Here is a 22,096-nt window from a genome sequence, read left to right as displayed (position 1 = left end):
TAGCCCCTTTGAAAGGGGCACGTAGCATCGGTGGTGGTTGGTTTATTTATATTACGAGAGCTCCTAGAAGCCCTTGTCATGAACAAGTCCTCATTGTACTAGGCTCTGTACAAACACAAAAGTGGTGATGTTCTCTGGGTTTATTAATCGGGCTTGCAATGAGAATTATGTTGCTCCCCCAACCCCCATTAGATTAGATGGAAATTTTAATTTTACTCTTGATTTGGTTACCCACTCAAATGTTTAAAGTCACCGTAACGTGGTGGAATGTATTAGCTAATGGATTGGGGTATTTACTACACAGGTGGTTCTGTACCCAAGAATGAATCTTTTTTTTTTTTTTTTTTTAATGTTAATACAAGTTCTGTACTTAACATGTCCACTTATGTGGTGTAATTGTATCAAAAGGCTTGTCTTCTCCTCCCACCCTCAAACCTGCTACCCCCAGAACCCACACAAATGAAAGCTTTGAACATGTACTAATTGGCTATATTATAAGGAATTCATTATCCATACATTGGGGTTTCATGATCGAGGCACTAGGTGGGAATGGGAGGGGGCGGGTCTGGGTTCAGCTCTTGGTTCTGCCATAGACTTTTCACAAGTCACTGTCTTAGGCTGTGACCCAACCAAGCATTTAAGCACATGCTTAACTTCAGGCATGTAAGTAGCACCTGGATGCATTGCTCCCTACTCTCTGAGTATGTCTACACAGCAACTAGACACCCACAGCTGGCCCAGACCTGCTGACTCGGGCTCGCAGGGCTCAGTCTGCGAGGCTCTTTCATTGCTGTGTAGATGTCTGGGCTCTAGGACCCTGTGCCGTGGGAGAGTCTCAGAAGTCTCCACAGCAATGAAACAGTCCCGCAAGTCTGAGTCGACTGGCACGGGCCAGCTGCAGGTTTTTCTTTGCTGTACAGACATACCTTTGTGTCTTGGTTTCCCCATTCCGTAAAATGGGGTTAATAATAAATATCTAGGTATGATTATAATCTAGATATCCTGTGTGGGCCCAGTCACCCTACACCTCAGAACACCCCATTGGTGGGAAAGTTACTATTATCCCCATTTGACAGATGGGAACTGAGGCACAATGAGACCCCTTGTGTGATCTTGGGGAAGTCTGAACCCCAGGCTAATGTTCTAACCACAATACTGTTCTTCCCCTTTTTCTTCCACACTTTCTCTGTTTAGATCGTAGCTCTTGGGGACATGGATGGTCTCGTCTGTACTAAGTACAGCTCCTAGCACATTGGAGCCTGATCTCTCTTGGGGTGTGCTGAAGGAGATACTGAGTTAAAGTCCAATAATACATTATTGCTAGTAGCTCAGATACTTTAAGGAAATGCCTGCTATGATTTAAGAATAAAGAAATGTCCACACACTGCTGTTAGGCTGTCATTTTGAGTATGCTGCTGTGTTCCTTTTTATCATTATGTATCATTTCAACAATGTGCTGAAGGCGATTGGAATCACTGCGTCCAAATTTGTTTTGATCTCTAAAAGCCAGGCTCAAAATTCTGATGAGAGAATACTCTAGTCATCCTATTCTTGTTGAGTGTTCCAAGTAAGCAGTACTGGCCTTTTTTTATTTCTGAGCATTGGTAATAAAGATGAAAGACTTTCCTCATAAGCCAGCGGTGTAGGTTGTAGGGGTCATGACTTCGCTAATAGTCATGACCACAAAATGAATTGTGTGATGCTTTTTAAAGCAATACCATCAAACAATGCACAGGAGATTGCTTTGTGTTCCATGTGGCAGGAATTGGGCTTCTAATGCAATTTGCAAAAGTGCTTCAAAAGCTGTAAATGTGCTCAGCTTGAGGCATTTAGTGAAGGCCGTGGATGTTTTGTGGTTCTCGCTTCTGTAGAAGGCAGTGCTGCTGTTCTATATTCCATATTTCCTCTCTCTAATGGAAACTAATGGTGCAATAAAAGACCATGTGGCATGCTAAGTAACTCGCATAATTGCTTGTTGCTATCGGTATATTCTTGACTTTGATTTCTTTAATTGAAAATTTGTCCCTTCCGATGCTTTATTTCCCTGAAATAACCATATAAGTAGAGATATAAGCTGCAGTGCTGGGCTGATCAAAGATACTGTCACTGAGGACTGCTGCTGAATATCCTCCTTACCAAGGAGGCTGTGAAAACAGCCAGAAGCCAAGTGACAAGGCTTGGAAGCACGGATCAAGGCGTTTCTCCATTACTGAATGAGATGTTTCTTGCAGGTGGATTTGCTATCGTGTTTCTGGTGAGGACTAACAATGGGATGAAATGTGCCCTGAAACGAATGTACGTCAACAATGAGCACGATTTGCAAGTCTGCAAAAGAGAGATTCAGATCATGGTAAGTCATGCTGCATTAGGAGTCCTGAAGTGTTCATGGAAAGGCATGTCATCTGGGGCTGTGATCTGTCAGTGTTGTTGACTCTCATAGTTTTATCACAAGTCTTGCAATATTTGTGGGTTTTTTCCTTTTTTCCTTTTTAAAATAAATAAATATATAATGAGAGAGCGCTAGCTCCTGGAGTCTTGTGATTATGTGAGAATCTCAGCTTTCATCATTTTTTCAAAGTAAGTTTCTAGCCCTTGTGGCTGTTGTAGAACATATGAATCCTGAAGTTTCAAAATCCAGAAAGCAAATAAAGAACTAAAATGTTTTTTATAAAAATCTCATGGAGATATATATATATATTTTAGCCCACTTCCTGATTTTTTTTTTTTATTTTTTTGGGGTGGGAGGAAGGGTTGACCAATGCGCCCTCTTATGTTTTACATCCATGTGTGGAATGCATTTTGTTACGTGCACCAATATGGAGGTGATGTGTGGCAGGGATGGAGCCGAGGGGTTCAAGGTGCAGGAAGGGGCTCAAGACTGGGACAGAGGGTTGGGGTGAGGGCTCTGGCTGGGGGTGTGGGCTGAGGGGTTTGGGGTATGGGCTGCGGTGAGGAGAGAGGACTCCCCCCAGCCCTCCCTTCCTGCAACAGCTGGGGTAGAGGCACCTCTCTCCCCACGCTTGATAGCCTGCTGCGTGGCTGTGCAGGTTAGAGGGAACTTGACTAATTTTTTTTTGAACACTGGAGGCTAGCAATACTGAGCTTAGCACGCTTGAACTTGGTCAGGATTTGAATGGAAAACATCCAAGCAGAGATGAATCTGAGAGCAGCCTCTAACCTTCAGGTTGGAGTTGATATGGATGTCTAGTAAAAATGTGTATGCTGAGTAGCTATTATAAAGGTAACTGTCTGTCTGTAATAGCCTTGAACAGTAGTCCAGAATATTAAAAGTAATTGGTTGTATTGTAGGCTAGTTGCAGACATAATTTAAATAGGGTTGTTAGTAATTTTTTTGCATTACACAAACACAAGTTCAGAGGGTGTTTCTGTGTGCAGGGCAGGGCTGCCTCCATCTGGGCCTCTTAACCCTGATTTGAACTTAGCAGCTTGGGCACTGAAATTTTTTTTGAAATGGCGATTTAAGGGTTGTTTTTTTTTTTTTCCTTGAGTTGCCCTAAAACTTACGGCCTTATCCCATTGTGAATTCATATTAGGTGTAGCCTTGGAAAAAGGACATGTATGATGGAATCCCTTACCTACAACAGTAGCAAGTGTGCGTCCTCTGTAGTAACTCATGTGTTACTTTACGGCTGTGACTCTGAACATGAATTTCAGGAGTTACCACACCACACGATGCGGCACAGCTTTCATGGAGACCTCATCTTAACCCTAGATAATATTGTGGGGGCACAGCAAGATTTGATCTTGTATTAGATTTTTTTTCAGTTTATACTCGGAAAGTTGGTTTGCTTGCATTTTATTTGTCCACTTCCTTCTAGTGACTATGGAACAAAACTATCTGCATGATCTCATGTTAGTGTGGTCAAACCTGAAAAGCAACTGTAAAAAGAGTAATACCTTACTCAGCAGGCCTGCTCCTTCTCTGCATTGTTTTATCTGTTCATGTGAAACTCTTACTTCATGTCAGACCTGCAGAACTGACACAGCATTGGGAGAGCGAACTGGATTCTCTTCTAGCTTGCGCATCATCAATGGACTCGTTAACCAAGTTCCAATTGCAGAGCCACCCTCCAACCCCATTGTCTCCAATTTGTGCCCTCCCTTACACCTGTATTAACCCTTGGAAGATAATAGCTATAGTTGAGGGTAATAAGGTTGCATAGATGCAAGTTGCCAAGAAGGCCAACGGCATATTGGGAGCATTGCCAGCAGATCGAGGGAAGTGATTATTCAGCACTGGTGAGGCCACACCTGGAGTACTGCGTCCAGTTTTGGTCCCCCCCCACTACAGAAGGGATGTGGACAAATTGGAGAGAGTCCAGTGGAGGGCAATGAAAATGATTAGGTGGCTGGGGCACATGACTTATGAGGAGCAGCTGAGGGAACTGGGGTTATTTAGTCTGCAGAAGAGAAGAGTGAGGGGGGATTTGATAGCAGCCTTCAACTACCTGAAGGGGGGTTCCAAAGAGGGTGGAGCTCGTTTGTTCTCAGTGGTGGCAGATGACAGAACAAGGAGCAATGGTCTCAAGTTGCAGTGGCGGAGGTCTAGGTTGGATATTGGGAAACACTATTTCACTAGGAGGGTGGTGAAGCACTGGAATGGGTTACGTAGGGAGGTGGTGGAATCTCCAACCTTAGAGGTTTTTAAGGCCTGGCTTGACAAAGCCCTGGCTGGGATGATTTAGTTGGTGTTGGTCCTGCTTTGAGCAGGGGGTTGGACTAGATGACCTCCTGAGGTCTCTTCCAACCCTAATCTTCTATGATTCTAAGTGAAGGAAGAATCTCTATTACTGATGAGGTTGTGCAAGAAGGAAAGAACCCACCTTGACTGTTGCATCCCAGCATGTTTGCAAACCTGGGTGTTTGAAAGAAGCATCTCTTGTAAGATGCAAAAATAGCTAAATGTAGGACCCCAAAAAGCCATTTTACTGTCACTCTACAGAAGAGAGCTGCATTTTTAAAAGGTCAAACTTGTTAGTTTAACATGCAGTTTAATCTGGGGAGGGTAGAGAGGAAATGCAGCTCATTCTATACATGGCAATTGCTGGCTCAGTCTCCCTTGTGCAGATATAAGTGCTTGCTCTAGGTTACTCACCATGGAGCACCCGATCAGTGAGATGACCTAAATCTGGATCAAGCTATTCTCATGGGCACACCTCTTGACCAGAGGCACAATAGATTGTTCAGGGGGCTGGGTGACTTGTTATTCAAGACTTCTTGCCCTAAGTTTCACCGGACAGGAAACCAACAAAGGCAGAGTTAAAAGTTGACTAACTTCTGTGTGATGACTAATCCAAAGTGACCTGTTCCTTAACACAGGGACTAGACAGGTCAACACTGGGAAGTCTGTACTGTACAGATCAACCTATTAAAATGTAACTGCTGTATACCTGGCTGTTTTTGTGCTTTAACGTGTCTTTTCTTACAGAGGGATCTATCTGGACACAAGAACATTGTTGGATACATTGATTCTAGTATAAACTCAGTGAGCAGTGGTGATGTGTGGGAAGTCTTGATTCTAATGGACTTTTGCCGAGGTAAGTGTTCATTCAATGTGTTGCTCATTGGGACAAGTATTCCTCTGAGGAACTCTCAAGGCACTTGTATAATAATTTTCTTTAGGAAAACTACTCCTAGGCCCAACCCTTCCTTGTCATCAGTGAATAATTGGTAACCAAGCCAGTCAAGAATCCTGCCCCACAATAAAATGAATAGGTCTCCATTATACACAAGACTAAGAATATAGAACTGCTAGCACCTTCTTCCATTGGCTAAGATGTCCATTGCTTAAGTTGCTAGGCCTAATGGTTCTCTGTATTTTATTTCCATCTGCTGCTTCCACGTGAAATAACCTCAGTCTTCTGAGGCCACCAGACTAAACAGTGAAATTCTCCTTTGCTTTGTGTGTGTGTGTGTGTGTGTGTGTGTGTGTGTGTCTTTTGTTTGTTTTTTCTTGCAAAAAAAGTTGGTGAACTATATTTAGCCCAGAGGTTCTCAACCAGGGATACCCGTACCCTTGGGGGTACGCAGAGGTCTTCCAAGGGGGTACATCAACTCATCTAGATATTTGCCTAGTTTTATAACCAGCTACATAAAAAGCTGTAGCAAAGTCAGTACAAACTAAAATTTTTGTATAAACAATAACTCGTTTATACTGCTCTATATACTATACATTGAAATGCAAGTATAATCTTTATATTCCAATTGATTTATTTTATAATTATATGGTAAAAGTGAGACAGTCAGCCATTTTTTCAGTAATAGTGCGCTGTGACATTTGTATTTTTATGTCTGGTTTTGTAAGCAAGTAGTTTTTAAGTGAGGTGAAACTTGGAGGTTTGCAGCAAAATCAGACTCCTGAAAGGGATACAGTCATCTGGAAAGGTTGGGAGCCGCTGGTTTAGCCCAAACTATGTACGACTAAAAGGTATTTCTTTAATCTGGTGGGGGTTTTATGACTACAGAGACAAGAAAAGAACATGGCTTCATCAAAAACATGTTTGAATGTTGCAGTTATTTTTCCTAGTATAGATTTGGGGCTGGAGGCGCTTAGTGGTAACTTTAAATCTTAGAGATTAAAATCAGTAACTACTCTCAAATCACTTTCCGAACATAAATTCTCCATGTGGCACCTCCTGACAGTTTGGTACATCAGACACTTCATTTTACCGATGGACCAGGAGGTTTTTGGTTGCTTAAGTGAGATGCCGAAGGCCGCAGGGGGAGATTTGATCCAAGGTGGAGTTGGAACTCATGAGTTTCTAGTTCCCAGGATTATGCTCAGACCCTAAGGCCACACATGTCACAATACCAGGCAGTTTAAAACCTGGCATGTTGGACCCCTTTCGAGAAGGTGGCTCCTTTTGACTGGTCTGTGCTTTAGCAGTAGGTGCATCTTTAATTTATTTTGCCTGTTCCTCCTTTCAGGAGGCCAGGTGGTGAACCTGATGAACCAACGCTTGCAGACGGGATTCACAGAGAATGAAGTCTTGCAGATCTTTTGCGATACCTGTGAAGCTGTAGCCAGGTTGCACCAGTGTAAAACGCCTATAATCCACAGGGATCTGAAGGTAACTCACAGATACCAATGGTACAGGGTGGAGCTGTCTGAATAACGTATTCGATTGTCAACTCTTCTGGGCAAGGACTGCATCTACCCTCCAGACAATGTCTAGCACAATGGGTCTCACTCCTGATCAGGGACTCGGTGTATTGCCATAACATTTATATTGATGAGAAAATGTACTCATGAATAAATTTGTTGCCTATTAACAAAAAAGTCACATTGTTTGCCATATGTTCAACCATCTATAGGTCTGCTCAAATTATGTAGCCATTTGTGAACAACTGTGTCACAAAAAGCCTGCCAAAGTTGATGAGATAAATTGTTCACCATGAATTCCAGCCACCTTTTGAGTGGAGAGTTCAGCCCGTGGGTTTTTCTGTATAACGGATCTTGCCTAAGCACGCAACTCTGACCCTCGTTTAGATGCTGCAAAACAGCACAGGGTAAAGGTGAGATTTCTGGAAACATTCACCTGGCTCTGCTGCCTATTAAGAACATGGGTCTGGAAGGGACCCATCACGGAGGCCAGTATTCTGCTGTCCCAGGCAACCTGTTGTATAATCCTGCTGATAAACTTATCACGCTCCAATTTAAAAAAAGTTTGTTTGCTCCTATTGAAAGGCTGTTCCAGAACCTCACTCCTCTGATTGTTTAAATCCTTCTCATTTCCAGCCTGCCTTTACTCATGGCCAGCTTAGATGCATTTGTTCTTGTGCCAGTGTTGTCCTGTAGCTTAAATAGTTCTTCTCTCCCTCCACCACCTCCTTGAATATATTTATAGAGACCAATCCTATCCCCTCACCATTTGTTTTGCTAGGCTGAGGTTGTTGAAGTCTATGGTCAAACCCCCATTGACTTTAGTGGGAGCAGAGTCAGGCCAACGCTGAACGCTTTTGAAGTCGCCATCTTTGAGATCATGAAACAAAACATGAATTCCCTGTTCCTCTCAACCAACTCCTAAAATGCCCGAATGATGTATTCAGCCAAGAAGCAGAATCCATGTGTAGGTTTGAAAATATACTTCATGGATCAGGCTTCGTTTTCTGAGCCTTAAATGGATGTTTGTTCTATGCGGCAGGCCACTTTTGTAGAGAAGCTAAACAAAACACGTGCACCAAAAGGAACCAAGTAGTAAGACTAAGTCAGCTAAGTGGTGTGGTTATGCTTCAGGGCACTTAACATATTTGTGACCTATGGTGTGGTCGGTTGGAATGCATGAAACACATCTAATGAATGTGGCTGTAGCTGGCTTTCAGTTGGGGTGAGCTGATTCTGGTTTTTGACAAATTTAGGCCCTGATTTAAAGTTCACTGAAGTCCTAGAATATCAGGATTGGAAGGGACGTCAGGAGGTCATCTAGTCCAACCCCCTGCTCAAAGCAGGACCAATCCCCAACTAAATCCCCAAATGGCCCTCTCAAGGATTGAACTCACAACCCTGGGTTTAGCAGGCCAATACTCAAACCACTGAGCTATCCCTCCCCCCAGTGGGAATCTTCCAGTAGCTTGGATAGGCAATACACATAAAAAGAGGTTTACAGAGAGGAATCTGTTGAATAGTTACTAATCTCACACCTGCTGTTGTGTTTTGGCTTTAGCGTCATTTAATGGTTTACAAACAAACTCTTTATCAGTATGTAGCATAGGAATAAATGCTGAGATCTGTGATGGATTAATGAGTTAATCCTCTCTGTATACTCTCGTTTTTTATACACACACACACACACACACACACACACACACACACACACACACAAGCAATTGAAACTGATCATCATTGAGGTTTCTACATCAGAAACCTTGCTCCTCTTTAATAAGCTTACGCCCATGGGTCAGGGAAAAAAATTCCCATTCTCTGCCTTGGGACATGAACACAAAGTTTAATATTAGTTTTACTATAGCCCCTAGAAGCAGTTGGGGACCAGAAATACATACATGTAACAAAAACACAGTCCCTGCCTCAAAGAGCTTGCAGAACAATACGCTTTTTGAGAACTCTAGATTGTGTAGGTATTGAAATAATGCAGGAAAATGTAGGCTTCAGCCTAGAAAAAGATACCTCCACTGCAGCTGCTGCACATCCACAGTGTCACCACAGTCTTTGGGGTTTTTCAATTAAAAAAAAAATTGTCTTTTTAGTTAAGAACAATGAGCCTGTAAAAATGTCTAAGTACACAGTTGCAGTAAATACAGTCCTAAAGCTGTGAAAGGTACATTGTGGTACAACACTTAGGCTAGGTCTACACTGTGAGGGGGGATTGATTTAAGATACGCAAATTCAGCTACGCGATTAGCGTAGCTGAATTCGACGTATCTAATCCGACTTACCCCGCTGTGAGGACGGCGGCAAAACGACCGCCACGGCTCCCCCGTCAACGGCGCTTACTCCTACCTGGGCTGGTGGAGTACGCGCGTCGATTCAGGGATCGATTGTCACGTCCTGACAAGACGCGATAATTCGAGAGATCGATTTCTACCCGCCGATCCAGACGGGTAGTGAAGACAAGCCCTTAGATTCTGAGCTCTTTGGCACAGGGACCATCTGTTATGTTCTGTTTTGTGCAGCACCCAACACAGTGGGACCCTGGTCCATGATTGGGGTCCCTAGGTGTTACCGCAGTGCAGATAATACAATAGTCAGTCAAAGCACTTGGGGGATGGGATATATATAATATAATGAAAAAGAAGAGAGGGCTGGGTGGTGGGGGGGGGGAGGAAGCCTCATTTAAGAAAAGAGGAAGAGGAATAAACTTAAAGCAGGATCAATCCACAAATACAATCAAATTGTTCCTTCTGATCTTTATATTTATTCATCTCATGAAGTTTTGGTTAATGTCAACCATTGTGTTGTGCAAGGCTTTAGGGTGCCTCTCCAAGGTATTTAATTTGTTTTTGGTAGTTCATGATACTTCACGATGATGCTCATATTTTATTCACATTTGATGCTGTGCACCAGATTCCGATGCTACTGATTTAGCACTATCCTTCTCAAGGTAGTCTCATTGATTGCAGCATGGTAAGGGGTCTGAATGTGGCCGAATATAAAACTTTAAAAGTTCCCCATCTGTAAAATGGGGATAATGACATAGGTGCTAGAACTAAGGGTGCTGCCGCACCCCCTGGCTTGAAGTAGTTTCCATCATATACAGGGTTTACAGTTTGGTTCAGTGGCTCTCAACATCCCAATATACAAATTGTTCCAGCACCCCGGATAATGATACTGACCTCCTTCATAAAGTGCTTTGAGATCTAAAGATGACGAGCGAGGTACTATGTATGTATTTATTTACTCTTAAAGACTCCATATTGTGAACACAATTCTAGCTCAATACAATGAGACTTCATTGGCACGACAAGTTATACCAGTCTTGCCGAAGTGTAAGAGAAGACAGACCCCCCCTGTGAGAACCTGAGCGTGGTTCTCAACCAGGGGTCTGGAGCCTCGCTGGGGGGGGGCTGATAAGCAGGGCGAGCATTAGACTTGCTGGGGCCCAAGGTAGAAAGCCGAAGCCCCACTGCATAGGGCTGAAGCCCAGGGCCCTGAGCCCCACCATCCAGGGCTGAAGCCGAAGCCTGAGCAATGTAGCTTTGTGGGGGCCCCTGTGGCATGGGGTCACAGGCAATTGCCCTGCTTGCTACCCATTAACACCGACCCTAGATTTTATACTCAGAAAAGCTGTTGTTGGGGCACAGGGGAGCCGTGGAGGTTTTTATAGTATGTTGGTGGGGGGGCTTAGAAAGAGAGAGGTTGAGAACCCCTGCTTTACATAGTTTCTGTACAGGCAATTGTTGGTATAGCTTGTCAATATTCAGCCTCCCTTTCTTCTTTAGCTCAATGTGACTCTCATGTTCTAAAGCACAGGTCAGCTCCAAGCTCCCTTTAATGAGAAGCCACATGCTCTTTCAAACAATACTTCTGTTTAGTCCAAACCCATTCCAAACTCCAGACTTGCAAAGGAGGCTGGATTGACAGAGGCACTGCTTGTTTCTGTTGTAGCAGAGATGCAGCAGGTGATTGTAAAACACCGCTCTGATCAATACAGATGATGATCTAAACACAGGCTCTTTTGGCCTTACTGAGCTATGGAATAGTCGGAATCTGTTTGCTGGCATACTAATGTTATGGATTTCTGCCTTTTTTTTTTTTTTGGTAACACTAATCCTCTGAATGTCATACTTCCAATGCAGTGTGACTAGGCAGTCTGAGTCTCTGTTGGACAACAGTGCATCTGATTTATTCTCCCCGCTTCCCCAGCTCACCACCTATAAACATCTGTCTCAGGATTTTTTTTTTTTTTTTTTTTCATGGCTTCTGTGTTCAGCCTAGTGATGTATATTTGTTGAAACTTTACTATAATTAAGCATGATCTTGGCCGTGGTGATAGTATGCCAAATTCCTAATGTAGTATTTTATAGCAAAAAAACTGCACACCACAGGCTATGGTGGTGTGCAGTTTTTTTGCTATAAAATACTACAGTTAAACTGTACATATTGATTTTTGGGGGGGGGGGGGGGTGTTAATATTTGGATGCCTAGCTTGAGACACCTTAAAGGGCCCTGTTGTTCAGAAAGCATTGAGCACCCATGCTCTGAAAATCAGCCCCTTTCAAGGTGTCTCAGTCAAGTACCCAAAAATTAAAGCACCCCAAATCACTTAGTTAGATTTGAAAATTTTAGGCCATATTAAGTGCAACATGCAAGGTCTGAAGCTATGGCTTTCTTTAGAGATGTGGGTGATAGGTGCCTATTACTTGTCAATTAAAGAAAATACTGATCTATCCCACTTCCTCCCCCCTCCCCCCATTACCTTTTCTCTCGCTGTGTTAGCAGGGAGCAGTAGCTGCCTCTGAATCCAAAGTTAAAGGCTATGTCCTTTGGCTAATGAAGCCAAAGCAACCCACAGCTTTCCCGCATCTGTCTCGGTTTTGGACTGTAAATGTCCGACTGTAGAACCGTTGAGTTCCCACTGACTTCATCTAGAGTTCAGTGCTCAGCGTCTATAATAATCTGGTTCTGGTTGTTGAGAGAGTTGATCTTAATGAAAGCGCCTCCTGCCTGGGTTTGAAACAGACCATCCATTATGTCGGCCCACCAGTCAGCAACAGTCATTCATTTCTCATCAGAATCACTTTATTTTCTTTGGAAGTTTATTGAAAGGGTGTCGGAAGAAACCTGCATGTTAAGAGCCCGATGCCACCATAATAAACCTTGCTAGATGCTTCCGTGCACAACCGTGTAGGAATTCTCAGCAAGCTAAAGTGGAGGGGCTTTCAAGGAAATGTTTACAGGGTATTTGCCTGGAATAAGGAATATCTCTGTTGCTGTAGCTCTGTTAGGTAGAACAGCTGTGTACAGTGCATTATTCAAAGCAGATGGATGTCAGTGGAGGGGGAGGGGTGTTACGAGGATGGATTAAGCAAGCCAGCAATTTTTTCTTTCCTAGCCGCAATTGTTGTAGGCTTTATTTTCTTCTGTTGCTTAAAATGCTCCATTTTTTGGATCATCTTTGAAGGGAAGTTGCTTTTTAAAGCCGTTTTATTAGCTAATATTTGTACAATGGCATTGGACGTCTAAAGCAATATATCTTATGTAGCCATATGTCCTGCAGTCCCAAGGTATCTGAGCGCCTCTCAGGGCTTTATTTATCCTCACAACAGCCCTGTGAGGTGCTGCAGTGCTACTCTCCCCATTGGTACAGATGGGGTACTGAGGCATAGAGAAGCCAAGTGACTTTCCCAAGGTGTCTCGCAGAGTCTGTGGCGGAGTGGAGAATTGAACAGATGTCTCCTGAACCTAGGTTAGTGTCCAAACCCTGGCCTATTCTTCCTTCTCTCTCTCTCTCTCTTTCTCTCTGTTTCCATCTGTGTTGAAAGGCCTAAGTGTGAGGGAAGGCAATGGTTCTACTGGTTTGAAACAATACCTGGATAATCCTAGTGTTTTGGCAATGTTTAAATATTGGGACTAGCCGGAGACAAACCCTGTGCCCATCATAGATGTTTCAGTATCCAGTTGTATGGCTTTGGCCTATCAAATAACACTTGTAAGTGCTAAGCCTTTTGACAGCCTGCATGAAAATCAAGCTGGATAAAATTCAGTGACAATCCTGTGATCAACGTAGCCGGTGGTTGAGAAAGAAACTGAGGAACTGGGCTTAATCTAATGGGCCTAGTTCTGCAAGCTATTTTGTGGGGAAGACATTGCTCGAGAGGGCTGGAGTCCGTGTTGGTCATTGGCTGATACACTTTGATAGTAGATCTAAGGTATATATGTTGTGTGCTCAGATCTTATTTCTTTAGCTATAACCATTGCATACTTGGTACCCTACATTTTCTATGCAGAAATTGTATAAACAAAAACAACGAGGAGTCCAGTGGCACCTTAAAGACTAACAGACAAATCAAATTTAAGGTGCCACTGGACTCCTCGTTGTTTTTGTGGATGCAGACTAACTTGGCTACCCCTCTGATACTTGTATAAGCAAGGATTTTTTAAAAATGACTAGTTATTTGTGGGTGCACAACTTGAGGCACCTTTAAAGGGTCCTGATTTTATTTTTCTTTCCCCATGGACAGCAGGTGCTCAGCATCTCCTGAAAATCAGGCCCGTCTTAAGCATCTCTTGCTGAGCACACCAAATTAAAATTCACTATTGAAAATGTAGGTCATAGCGATTAAAATATATTTAGACACTTTAGACAACTAAGACAGTCACTGTCCTGAAGAATTGACAATCTTAATGGAGACCATATAATCTGTTTGTGGGGTTGAGGGGAATGAAAAGGGGCATGTAGGGGAAGGGTTGCTGCTAGAACATGGTCTTCCATGTGATTTCCCCCCCCCCCCCCCCCGAGGTGTGCATGGGTCTTGCTGGTTTATATGGCTATTCTTCCCCTCTTTATTATAAGAATGTTTCTATTTCAAACTTACCTAGTACATGTGCTGTAGAATCTTAAAAAAAAAAAAATATTCCTCTTGCTGTGGCTATAGAAAATGAGGAGACCTCTTATTTAATGCAAAGAAATGGATGTGTTTTTTGTGCAATGCTTCTAGGTTGAAAATATCCTGCTACATGATCGCGGCCATTATGTCCTGTGTGATTTCGGAAGTGCCACCAACAAATTCCAGAACCCTCAAACGGAAGGAGTGAATGCAGTAGAAGAGGAGATCAAGAAGTAAGTGCCTCTCTCTCTTTCTCTTTCTTTCTTTTTCCCCATAGCTGTTAATGTTAGTACATGAGCCCCAGGTCTCCCATTCTCTGTCATCTTTCATTTGCAACCAAGATGTTGACTGCCCCTTCCGACTGGTCCACGATGCCAGCCTCCGTCGCCCACCTGCTAAAGTTTCAAACAAACTCCTTTGCACTTTCTCCCATGCTGCCCCTCACGCTTCTAAACCTCCACAAAGCTACCTCATGAGTCTCCCTCTGAGCTCTCCTTAAAACTCTCCTTTGTCACGATACCTACCAAAAAACATGACAACCGTTAGGCTGCTGGTATGCTGAGGCCGCTGTCTAACATGGTAACCAATATTGTCTCATTGTTTCCCCAGTGGTTTATTTGTATCCATCTGTTTGTCTCTTAGCTTACAGTCTACGCTTAAGATATTTGGGATAGGGCCTGTCTTTTTGTTCTGAATTTATGCAGCACCTAGCCCCATAGGGCCCTGATCCTAGCCCTGCTGTGGTGGTGATGATAATGCTAACCTGTGCATAGGTCTAAGCATGGTAGTTTGGATGCTTTGCGGGTGAGGAAACAAATTACTCCAGAAAGCCAGGAAATTGCTTTAAGACTAATAGAACCCTTGAATTGACAGATACTGACCAGCTCAGTGGTCTACGTTATGGGGGTCAGTATGTCTCAGTTCCTCGTTCCTGGTGTTGCCTGCACTGTGAGGCAATGAATATGACAAAATAATCCCTAACCCACCATAGATTACTCAGCAGTGACTCTTATGGTTGCCTTAAAAAATGCAGCATGGGGCTCTGAAAGTGTTCATCTGAGGTTTGACAGGTGGTGGCTGCAAAGTGGGGTCCGGAGGAAGCTGTTAAAAGGGGAGAAAAGTTGGGTGATCCTGTAGCAGGTCCTGAGTCAGGGAGGTGATGGTCGGGGGGGAAGATATATGGGGGAAAGGAAGGGACAGAGAATGGGAGACCTGGGGTCTCATATAGCTTAAAATCTCTATTGAAAACTCTTCGATTACTCTAACACTCCCTGACTATAAAATCACATGCTAGGAATTGCATGAAAATAACTAAACCCTATGAAAAGTGGGTCCTTCCTGCATCTCACATGTACAGCTGTTTGACTTCGATTTTATAGTGCTCCTAGTCTTGCAATGCAGTCCAAGCCTGTTTTGCACACTTATTGCTAAGCTGGCAAAAGAAGCCGGCCCTGTGCCACACCCTTCCATAATCAAGGTAAATAGCACACAAGACCACAGCATCCTTAAATCAAGGTATCCACCCTCATACAAAACCTCATTATTAGAGATCTTTTAGACTGTGTCTGACTCTTGCCAGTACTTTAGTTACAACTGGTGCAGTTTTCAATTACCATTTGTTTTTTATAAAGTAATTTTCCTCCTGTTCACAATACCTCTGAGCAGAACTCCCAGCATGGAAGCCTATTTATTAGAAGCCACACTTTCAGTTATAATGACTGGATTTTGTCCAAAGCCCCGGGAATGAGGACAGTGCAAGGGACATGGAGCTAACGACCTATGTGGAATAGCAAGTTAACATTCTGAATTTTTGTATGTTACTGGCTATGATTTGTAAGAGGATTGGACTTTTTGTGAGCAAACTCTTGGGTGTTAAAAGGATCTTGCAATATCCCTCGTTTCCCTGGAAAGTTTGTGGGAGTTAACTTTTTTTTTTTTTTATAACCAGCTTCATTCTATCATACTTCAACCTATAAAATGCACTAGAAATCCTTTTGCTGGTTTAGAACTTCAGCACCTAGCGCATTTCTGTTATAGAAAAGTGAAATTTGAATTGTTGGGGCATGTGGAAGGGAATCCTGTGTAATTAAAATGAATGAATTTCCGTCCCCAACTCACTACCCTGTGACTTCCATTAACTAACAAAGCTTTCTCTTGTAGGTACACCACATTATCCTATAGAGCACCAGAAATGGTCAACCTGTATAGTGGCAAACTTATTACTACAAAAGCAGATATGTGGGTATGTATGAAACCCACTCAAAATTCACATAACTGACTTGCAGCCTGGAATAAAAAAACTTGGATTACTTGGAACTTTAGTTAGCTAGTTAGTTAGTTAGTTCTGCATAGAGAGAGCCTCCATTTGATCTTTGTGTTGAGTTATTTCAAATGATGGTGGCCAGTTCATGAAACATGATTGCATCTCTGTTCTACTCCCTCTTATGATGCTGTAATTCAGAGCTGTATAAAATTCATTGGTTGCAGTTTGCACACGTAAGTGCAAATCCGATAACACTTCCCAGGAGTGCGCAACCTAGCATTTTTTTGGTTTGTGTTCAGATAAATCCCCAGACTGGAACAGATCCAAAGCTGCACCTGGTTTTGGGTCTTGACCACATAAAATCAAAGCTGTACTGTATTTAAAAAAAAAAAAAAAAAAAAAGTCTGACATGGGTTCCTACCCGAGACAATAACTCGGCCCTGGATTCCCAAACCTGGCCAGAGTTTTCGGTTTGTAGGAAAACCAGATTTTTCCTCATTGAGGTTTTTCAGCGCTCTGTTTCTAGCGATGACTTCTAAACCTGTTTGACTTGCTGTCCTATTGAAGGTGAAATGTGACTGTTGAGCAATGTGCACCCATAGAACCTAATAAAATACAGGCGGCTTATCTTCACATCAGAAAGAGTGAAAAAAGAGAAGAAACTCCTGCAGAACCACCCTTATGCGGACACACCAGAGACCGAAGTAATGAGTAGAAGGAATGGAATGGCTTAGTTTAAAGGTTACACTTGGGTGTAGCTAACTGCTTTGTAAAGTTCTGACTTAGGTAACCGTCAGACAGTAACTGACTTGAGTTGAACTGTAGCCTCAACAACTGGTCTACGTATGCAGCTCAATGTATACGAGAGGAAGAAAAACTGAGCACAGTACATTCTGCTGTGCAAGAGGCCATTTTCCTTGCTACGAGTTCCGTCCCGCAAAACCCTGCGCGCACACTTAGTCCTATTGAGCTTTTCATTTTGCTATGTTCAATGGGAGCCCCTATAGGGCTGGGGCCTGTGTGTTGTGAGGAGCCTCTGGCTTGGGAGGCAGTGTGACCTAGTGGATAGGGCACTGGACTGGGAGTTGACTGGAAATTGCACGGCTGTGGCAGCATAAAAGGGAGCCAATCTGGGGGAAATTTTTTCAATGCAGGCTCTGTGCAAGGCAGCCCCCTGCAAGCCCCAGTGTAAGGGGCAGCCCTGCGGGGGTCTCGGGTGGCTTTGCCAGCCAGATGCAGCCTAAGATGGCCCCCTTCAGTAGCTCAAAAGCAGGAGGGCACAAAACTTAATGCCACCCTATCACCCTCCTGGGCAGAATTACTCCCTGGGTTCTATTCCTGGCTCCGCTACTGACCTGCTGTTTGACCCTGGCCCAGTCATTGACCTTCACAGTGTATGTTTCCTGACCATCCTTTGTCTTTCCTGTCTCCTCGGAGCGTATCCTTTCTGGGGCAAGGTCTGGCTCTTGGGGCAGGTCTATGCCTCAGACCTCTGCCAGAATAGCTCTGTCAGGGGTGTGATCCCTGACAAAAGCTGGGTTGCCAGAAGCCTCTAGTGCAGGCATAGTTATACCGGCCAAACTGGGCTTTTCCTGGTATAACTTGTATGGCTCGGGGAGGAATGGTCATGCCCTACGAAGCATGGCATTACTGATATAGTTGCGTCTGTCCTAGGAGTGCTTTGCCAGTGTAGTGTACGGTATACTCCTTTTTAACAAACCATATTGTCAAACCTCCACGTTTTCTGAACCCTTCCTTGTCCCTGAGCAGGAGATGCATGAAGTAAGTGTGTGTGTGTGTACGAGGAAGGGATTTGGATAATGCGGAGGTTCAGAACAGACCCCAGGCCAGGACTGTAAGGTGGACAATGAGCCTGCAGCTTTCGGGGAGGCCATTCTTGTGGCAGCCAGCCTTCTGCAGCCCCTCTGTCACAGGAGCAAATAAACTGGGCAGAGCAGAGACCACTGGCCAAGACTGCAAGGAGAACAAGTCCCCAGCCACAGAAGAGGCCACCCTGCTGCGGAATGGCTCCTGCCCTCTCGAGTGCCTGAACTCCCAATTACCCGAATACAATCCATGTCCCCCCACTATTTGGATAGTTGGGAGTATACTGTACTGGTATTTCCAAATTTATAAAGGGCTTCTAGTGTGGATGTGGTCATGTTGTTTGTACAGTACCTAGCACAATGGAGCCTGTAAGTGTTACTGTAATAATAATAATTAATAATTGTGCGCCATAAACTCCATGCATTCCCTGTAGCTATTTCACAAATTGCATTTAAAAAAATCCAGAATTAATGTTAAAGAAGAACACAATTTCATTACAATACTTTCCTTCATATTCTTTATACGCAAAAGCCAATCATACAACATCTGGGGTTAGGAAGAAACTTTTCCCCTGTGCAGGTTTTGTTGTTACAAAATTGCCCCTTTTGTGTGACTTTAGCATCTTCTGAAGCAGCTAGTCCTGGCTTCTGTCAAAAATGGGATCAGGACTGAATGGACCATTTGTCTGATTATAGTCTGGCAATTCCCTGAGACCATCCTGCTTTGTTTAACCTCCTTTCCCTTGTATTTCTCTTACTACTCTCTGTTTTCAACCAATACAAATTTACTTTGGCCTTGTCTACTCACAGATTTAGTTCAGGTGGAACTATTTTGGTTAGGGCTGTCACATTTTAGCAGTAAAATTCTAGCAGTACAACTCCCAGTATGGACTCAATTATACCAGTATCAAAGAGTTCATACTGGTATAGCTTCGGGGAACTCTTGTATTCATATAACTGCATCTACACTATAGGCTTGTCTGCACAAACCATCCGTTTGTGGCAAGCTTGTGCATGAATCTATCCCTGGCTAGCCTGTCGCAGACTAACTGTCCAGGTGGACCCAGCTGATGCGCATTAGAAGTTTAATATGCTTTGATTTAGTTCATTTTCTAAGAGGACTAGATCGAAGCAGATCAACGAACTATCAGCAGAGTCCACACGACAGTTAGAGGGCGGCAGGCTAATGTGGTGTAGATTCACACCCCAGGTTGCTGCCAACTAAATGTACGTGTAGACGAGCCCTAAGAGGATTTTGCCAGTTTGTTTATCCCAGTGTGTTTAAAGCTTTCTAGGGTAGATAAGACCTACCTCTCTTCGGGACTGTGGAGCATTTTAAAAGTAGCTTGCAGCTGTGCCTAGACCTTGACCTAATGAGGCTGATTTATGACAACAGAAATTGCTCTGGGTCAGAGAAATCATTGTAGACAAAATTCTCAGCCAGAAGAGAACCTGTGTACTGTGAAACTGTTCTTTCCACTCGGAACAACCCTCCTCACCATGGGGGACAATGGCAAATGTGGGTGAAGAGTCTGTATGATTGAAGCGCCTACAACTTTTTGGCCTCCTACCCGGCCCAACACATCTGAAGTCTATTTAGATTAATTTGAAGTTGGGACCAAGTAGCCATATCTCAGTCCCCTCCATATAGATATTGATATGCGGACTGAGGGGGTGTTGTGGCTAATAATGTGTGTGGTCTATCTTAAGTACTTATTTGCCATCCATTTTCATAGTATCTGATCACCCTCATGTTGTTTTAATGTATTTATCCTCACATGTCAGGTAGGGAAGTGCTATTATCCCCATGTTACAGAGGGGGAACTCTGACACAGAGAGGCTAAGTGACTTGATCAAGGGCATGCAGGAAACCTGTGGCAGAGCAAGGAGTTGAACCCTGTTCTCCTGAGTCCCAGGCTAGTGCTCTGACTATTGGACTATCCTTCCTCTTTAATGTATGGTGGCAGTGGTTACTGTTGTCTAAATATTTCCTACTGTTTTTTCCTCTCTTTAGGCCCTTGGTTGTTTACTGTACAAATTGTGTTACTTTACTTTACCATTTGGGGAGAGTCAGGTGGCAATTTGTGATGGAAACTTCACCATTCCGGACAACTCTCGCTACTCCCAAGACATGCACTGTCTCATACGTGAGTATATCTGTTTCAATAGCAGAGTTTGGTTCCATGTTACAAATAAAGCTCTATTGTTTTTATAATTCCCAACTATTCGAGCTATGGACCTGGAGTGTGTCCTCTCTTTCAAAAAGACCTGTTCACATGCAAGGATGAAGCAAATGAGTTTACAGTCATTTAGAAGATGGCTGTGCCAAAGATGGTTATGATAGTAGGTTATCACAGTCCATCCAAATAGAAACTCTATGTGGAAAACTAGGGAAATAGACAACCATTTGGTTTAAGATTGCTTCAGAAACTTGCACAATAAGCCTGTTTATGCAAAAATGTTTCTCCAGTAATAAGTCTATTTGCATAAGAAGCTGAAAAGAGCCACAGTGATCTAGACTAGTGATAAGATTTCATCTTCTGTGAACTGAGAAACAGAAGTAAAACGATTATAAATAACCCACTGACTCAAGTGACTGTGTAATTAAGGATACAATGCATTACTCTCAGCAAAGCTGGAATATCTTGCTTGCTTTCAGTAGAGCATTTGGTTTTGCCAGCTATGAGTGTGAGTAACGCAGACTCCAACATGTTTTCAAAATAAGCTGGTACTTCTTCACTGTTCCATATGCCCTGGTTTGAGCAGATATTAAAACTAAGTTAGTGCTTGAAGTCAGTTTATGCAGGGGACAAGTCAATGCAGATGTCCTTCAGCTACACTCTCAGGCAGAGATGGGTAGAGTATTAGAAACATGTAAAGTTTTCTATTGTCATTATTGTAGGGACTAGAAGCCTCAACTGAGATCCTAGAATATTAGGGTTGGAAGAGACCTCAGGAGGTCATCTAGTCCAACCCCCTGCTCAAAGTAGGACCAACACCAACTAAATCGTCCCAGATCAGTGCTCCACTGTGCCAGGTGCTGTACATACACATAGCAACAGCTGGTCCTTGCTCCAAACAGCTTACTCTCTAAATAGACAAAATAAAGGGAAGGGGAAAGTATCTATATCCCTGATTTACAGTTGGAGAACTGACTTATAGATAGGAGAAGTAACTTGGCCCAAGGACACACCAAGAAGTCTGCCAACTTCTACTGTAGGTGCACCATTTAAAAATTCCATTGGTAGATGAATATGCTTACCTTGGTTTGCTTGGGAAAGTAAACTGACTTGGTATTTTAATTAAGGAACTGCAGCTGCTCCTGCTCCATCTGATGTCAAGAAGAACTTTGCTATTGACTTTAATGGGAGTACAGTGGGGCTCCAGGATTGCAATTAAAGACTTCTTGGACACCCTGAGCCACGACATGTACACTGTATAATCCCAGCAGGTCCAGTGCAAGATTTGGTACTCGGGTCTATATGTGTAGAATACATACAATCACAGCAGAATAAGTACATTAAGTACACCGTCTCTTGAGGGGTGTGAGAGATTTGCTGCCTTGCAATCCAAACTTGACCTGGAAGGTGTGGCTCATGTACCATGTGCAAATCTGGCAGACATTGGCTACATGATTATCCATGAATCGGCATCTTCTAATATTCGGCACCCAAGTCTTCAGATAATTTTTTTTTTTTTTTTTTAGGGTATATGCTTGAACCAGACCCCGACAAGAGACCTGATATTTACCAGGTCTCCTACTTTGCATTCAAGTTGTTAAAGAGGGAGTGCCCTGTCCCAAATGTACAGGTGAGTACCCAGGGACCCTTTCAGTGGAGTTGGGGCTGGAATCCATCTGAAGGTTCTTTGCGCTATTCTTCCTTATCTCCATTTAATTTAGGCTGCTGGAGAAACCCATTGCTTTAATTTAGTTTGTGGCTCTGGGGTATAAGAACGGCAGATTCCTTGTCTGAGACAACTA

At 43.3% G+C, this 22,096-nt stretch overlaps 1 protein-coding gene across 1 annotated transcript in view; it reads left to right on the top strand.

Moving 5' to 3' along the window:
* Positions 1-22,096, top strand: part of AAK1 (AP2 associated kinase 1) — a 121,487-nt gene that overhangs the window by 58,908 nt on the left and 40,483 nt on the right. The window contains exons 3-9 of the mRNA XM_065397973.1: positions 2,232-2,350; positions 5,450-5,558; positions 6,949-7,091; positions 14,137-14,258; positions 16,186-16,267; positions 20,129-20,261; positions 21,821-21,924. Of these exons, the coding sequence (XP_065254045.1) occupies positions 2,232-2,350; positions 5,450-5,558; positions 6,949-7,091; positions 14,137-14,258; positions 16,186-16,267; positions 20,129-20,261; positions 21,821-21,924 (812 nt within the window). The remainder of the gene's footprint in view (positions 1-2,231; positions 2,351-5,449; positions 5,559-6,948; positions 7,092-14,136; positions 14,259-16,185; positions 16,268-20,128; positions 20,262-21,820; positions 21,925-22,096) is intronic.

This window comes from Emys orbicularis, chromosome 2 (assembly GCF_028017835.1).
Source record: "Emys orbicularis isolate rEmyOrb1 chromosome 2, rEmyOrb1.hap1, whole genome shotgun sequence".
NCBI classification, from domain to species: Eukaryota; Metazoa; Chordata; order Testudines; family Emydidae; genus Emys; species Emys orbicularis.
This window is presented reverse-complemented; position numbering and strand designations above follow the sequence as displayed.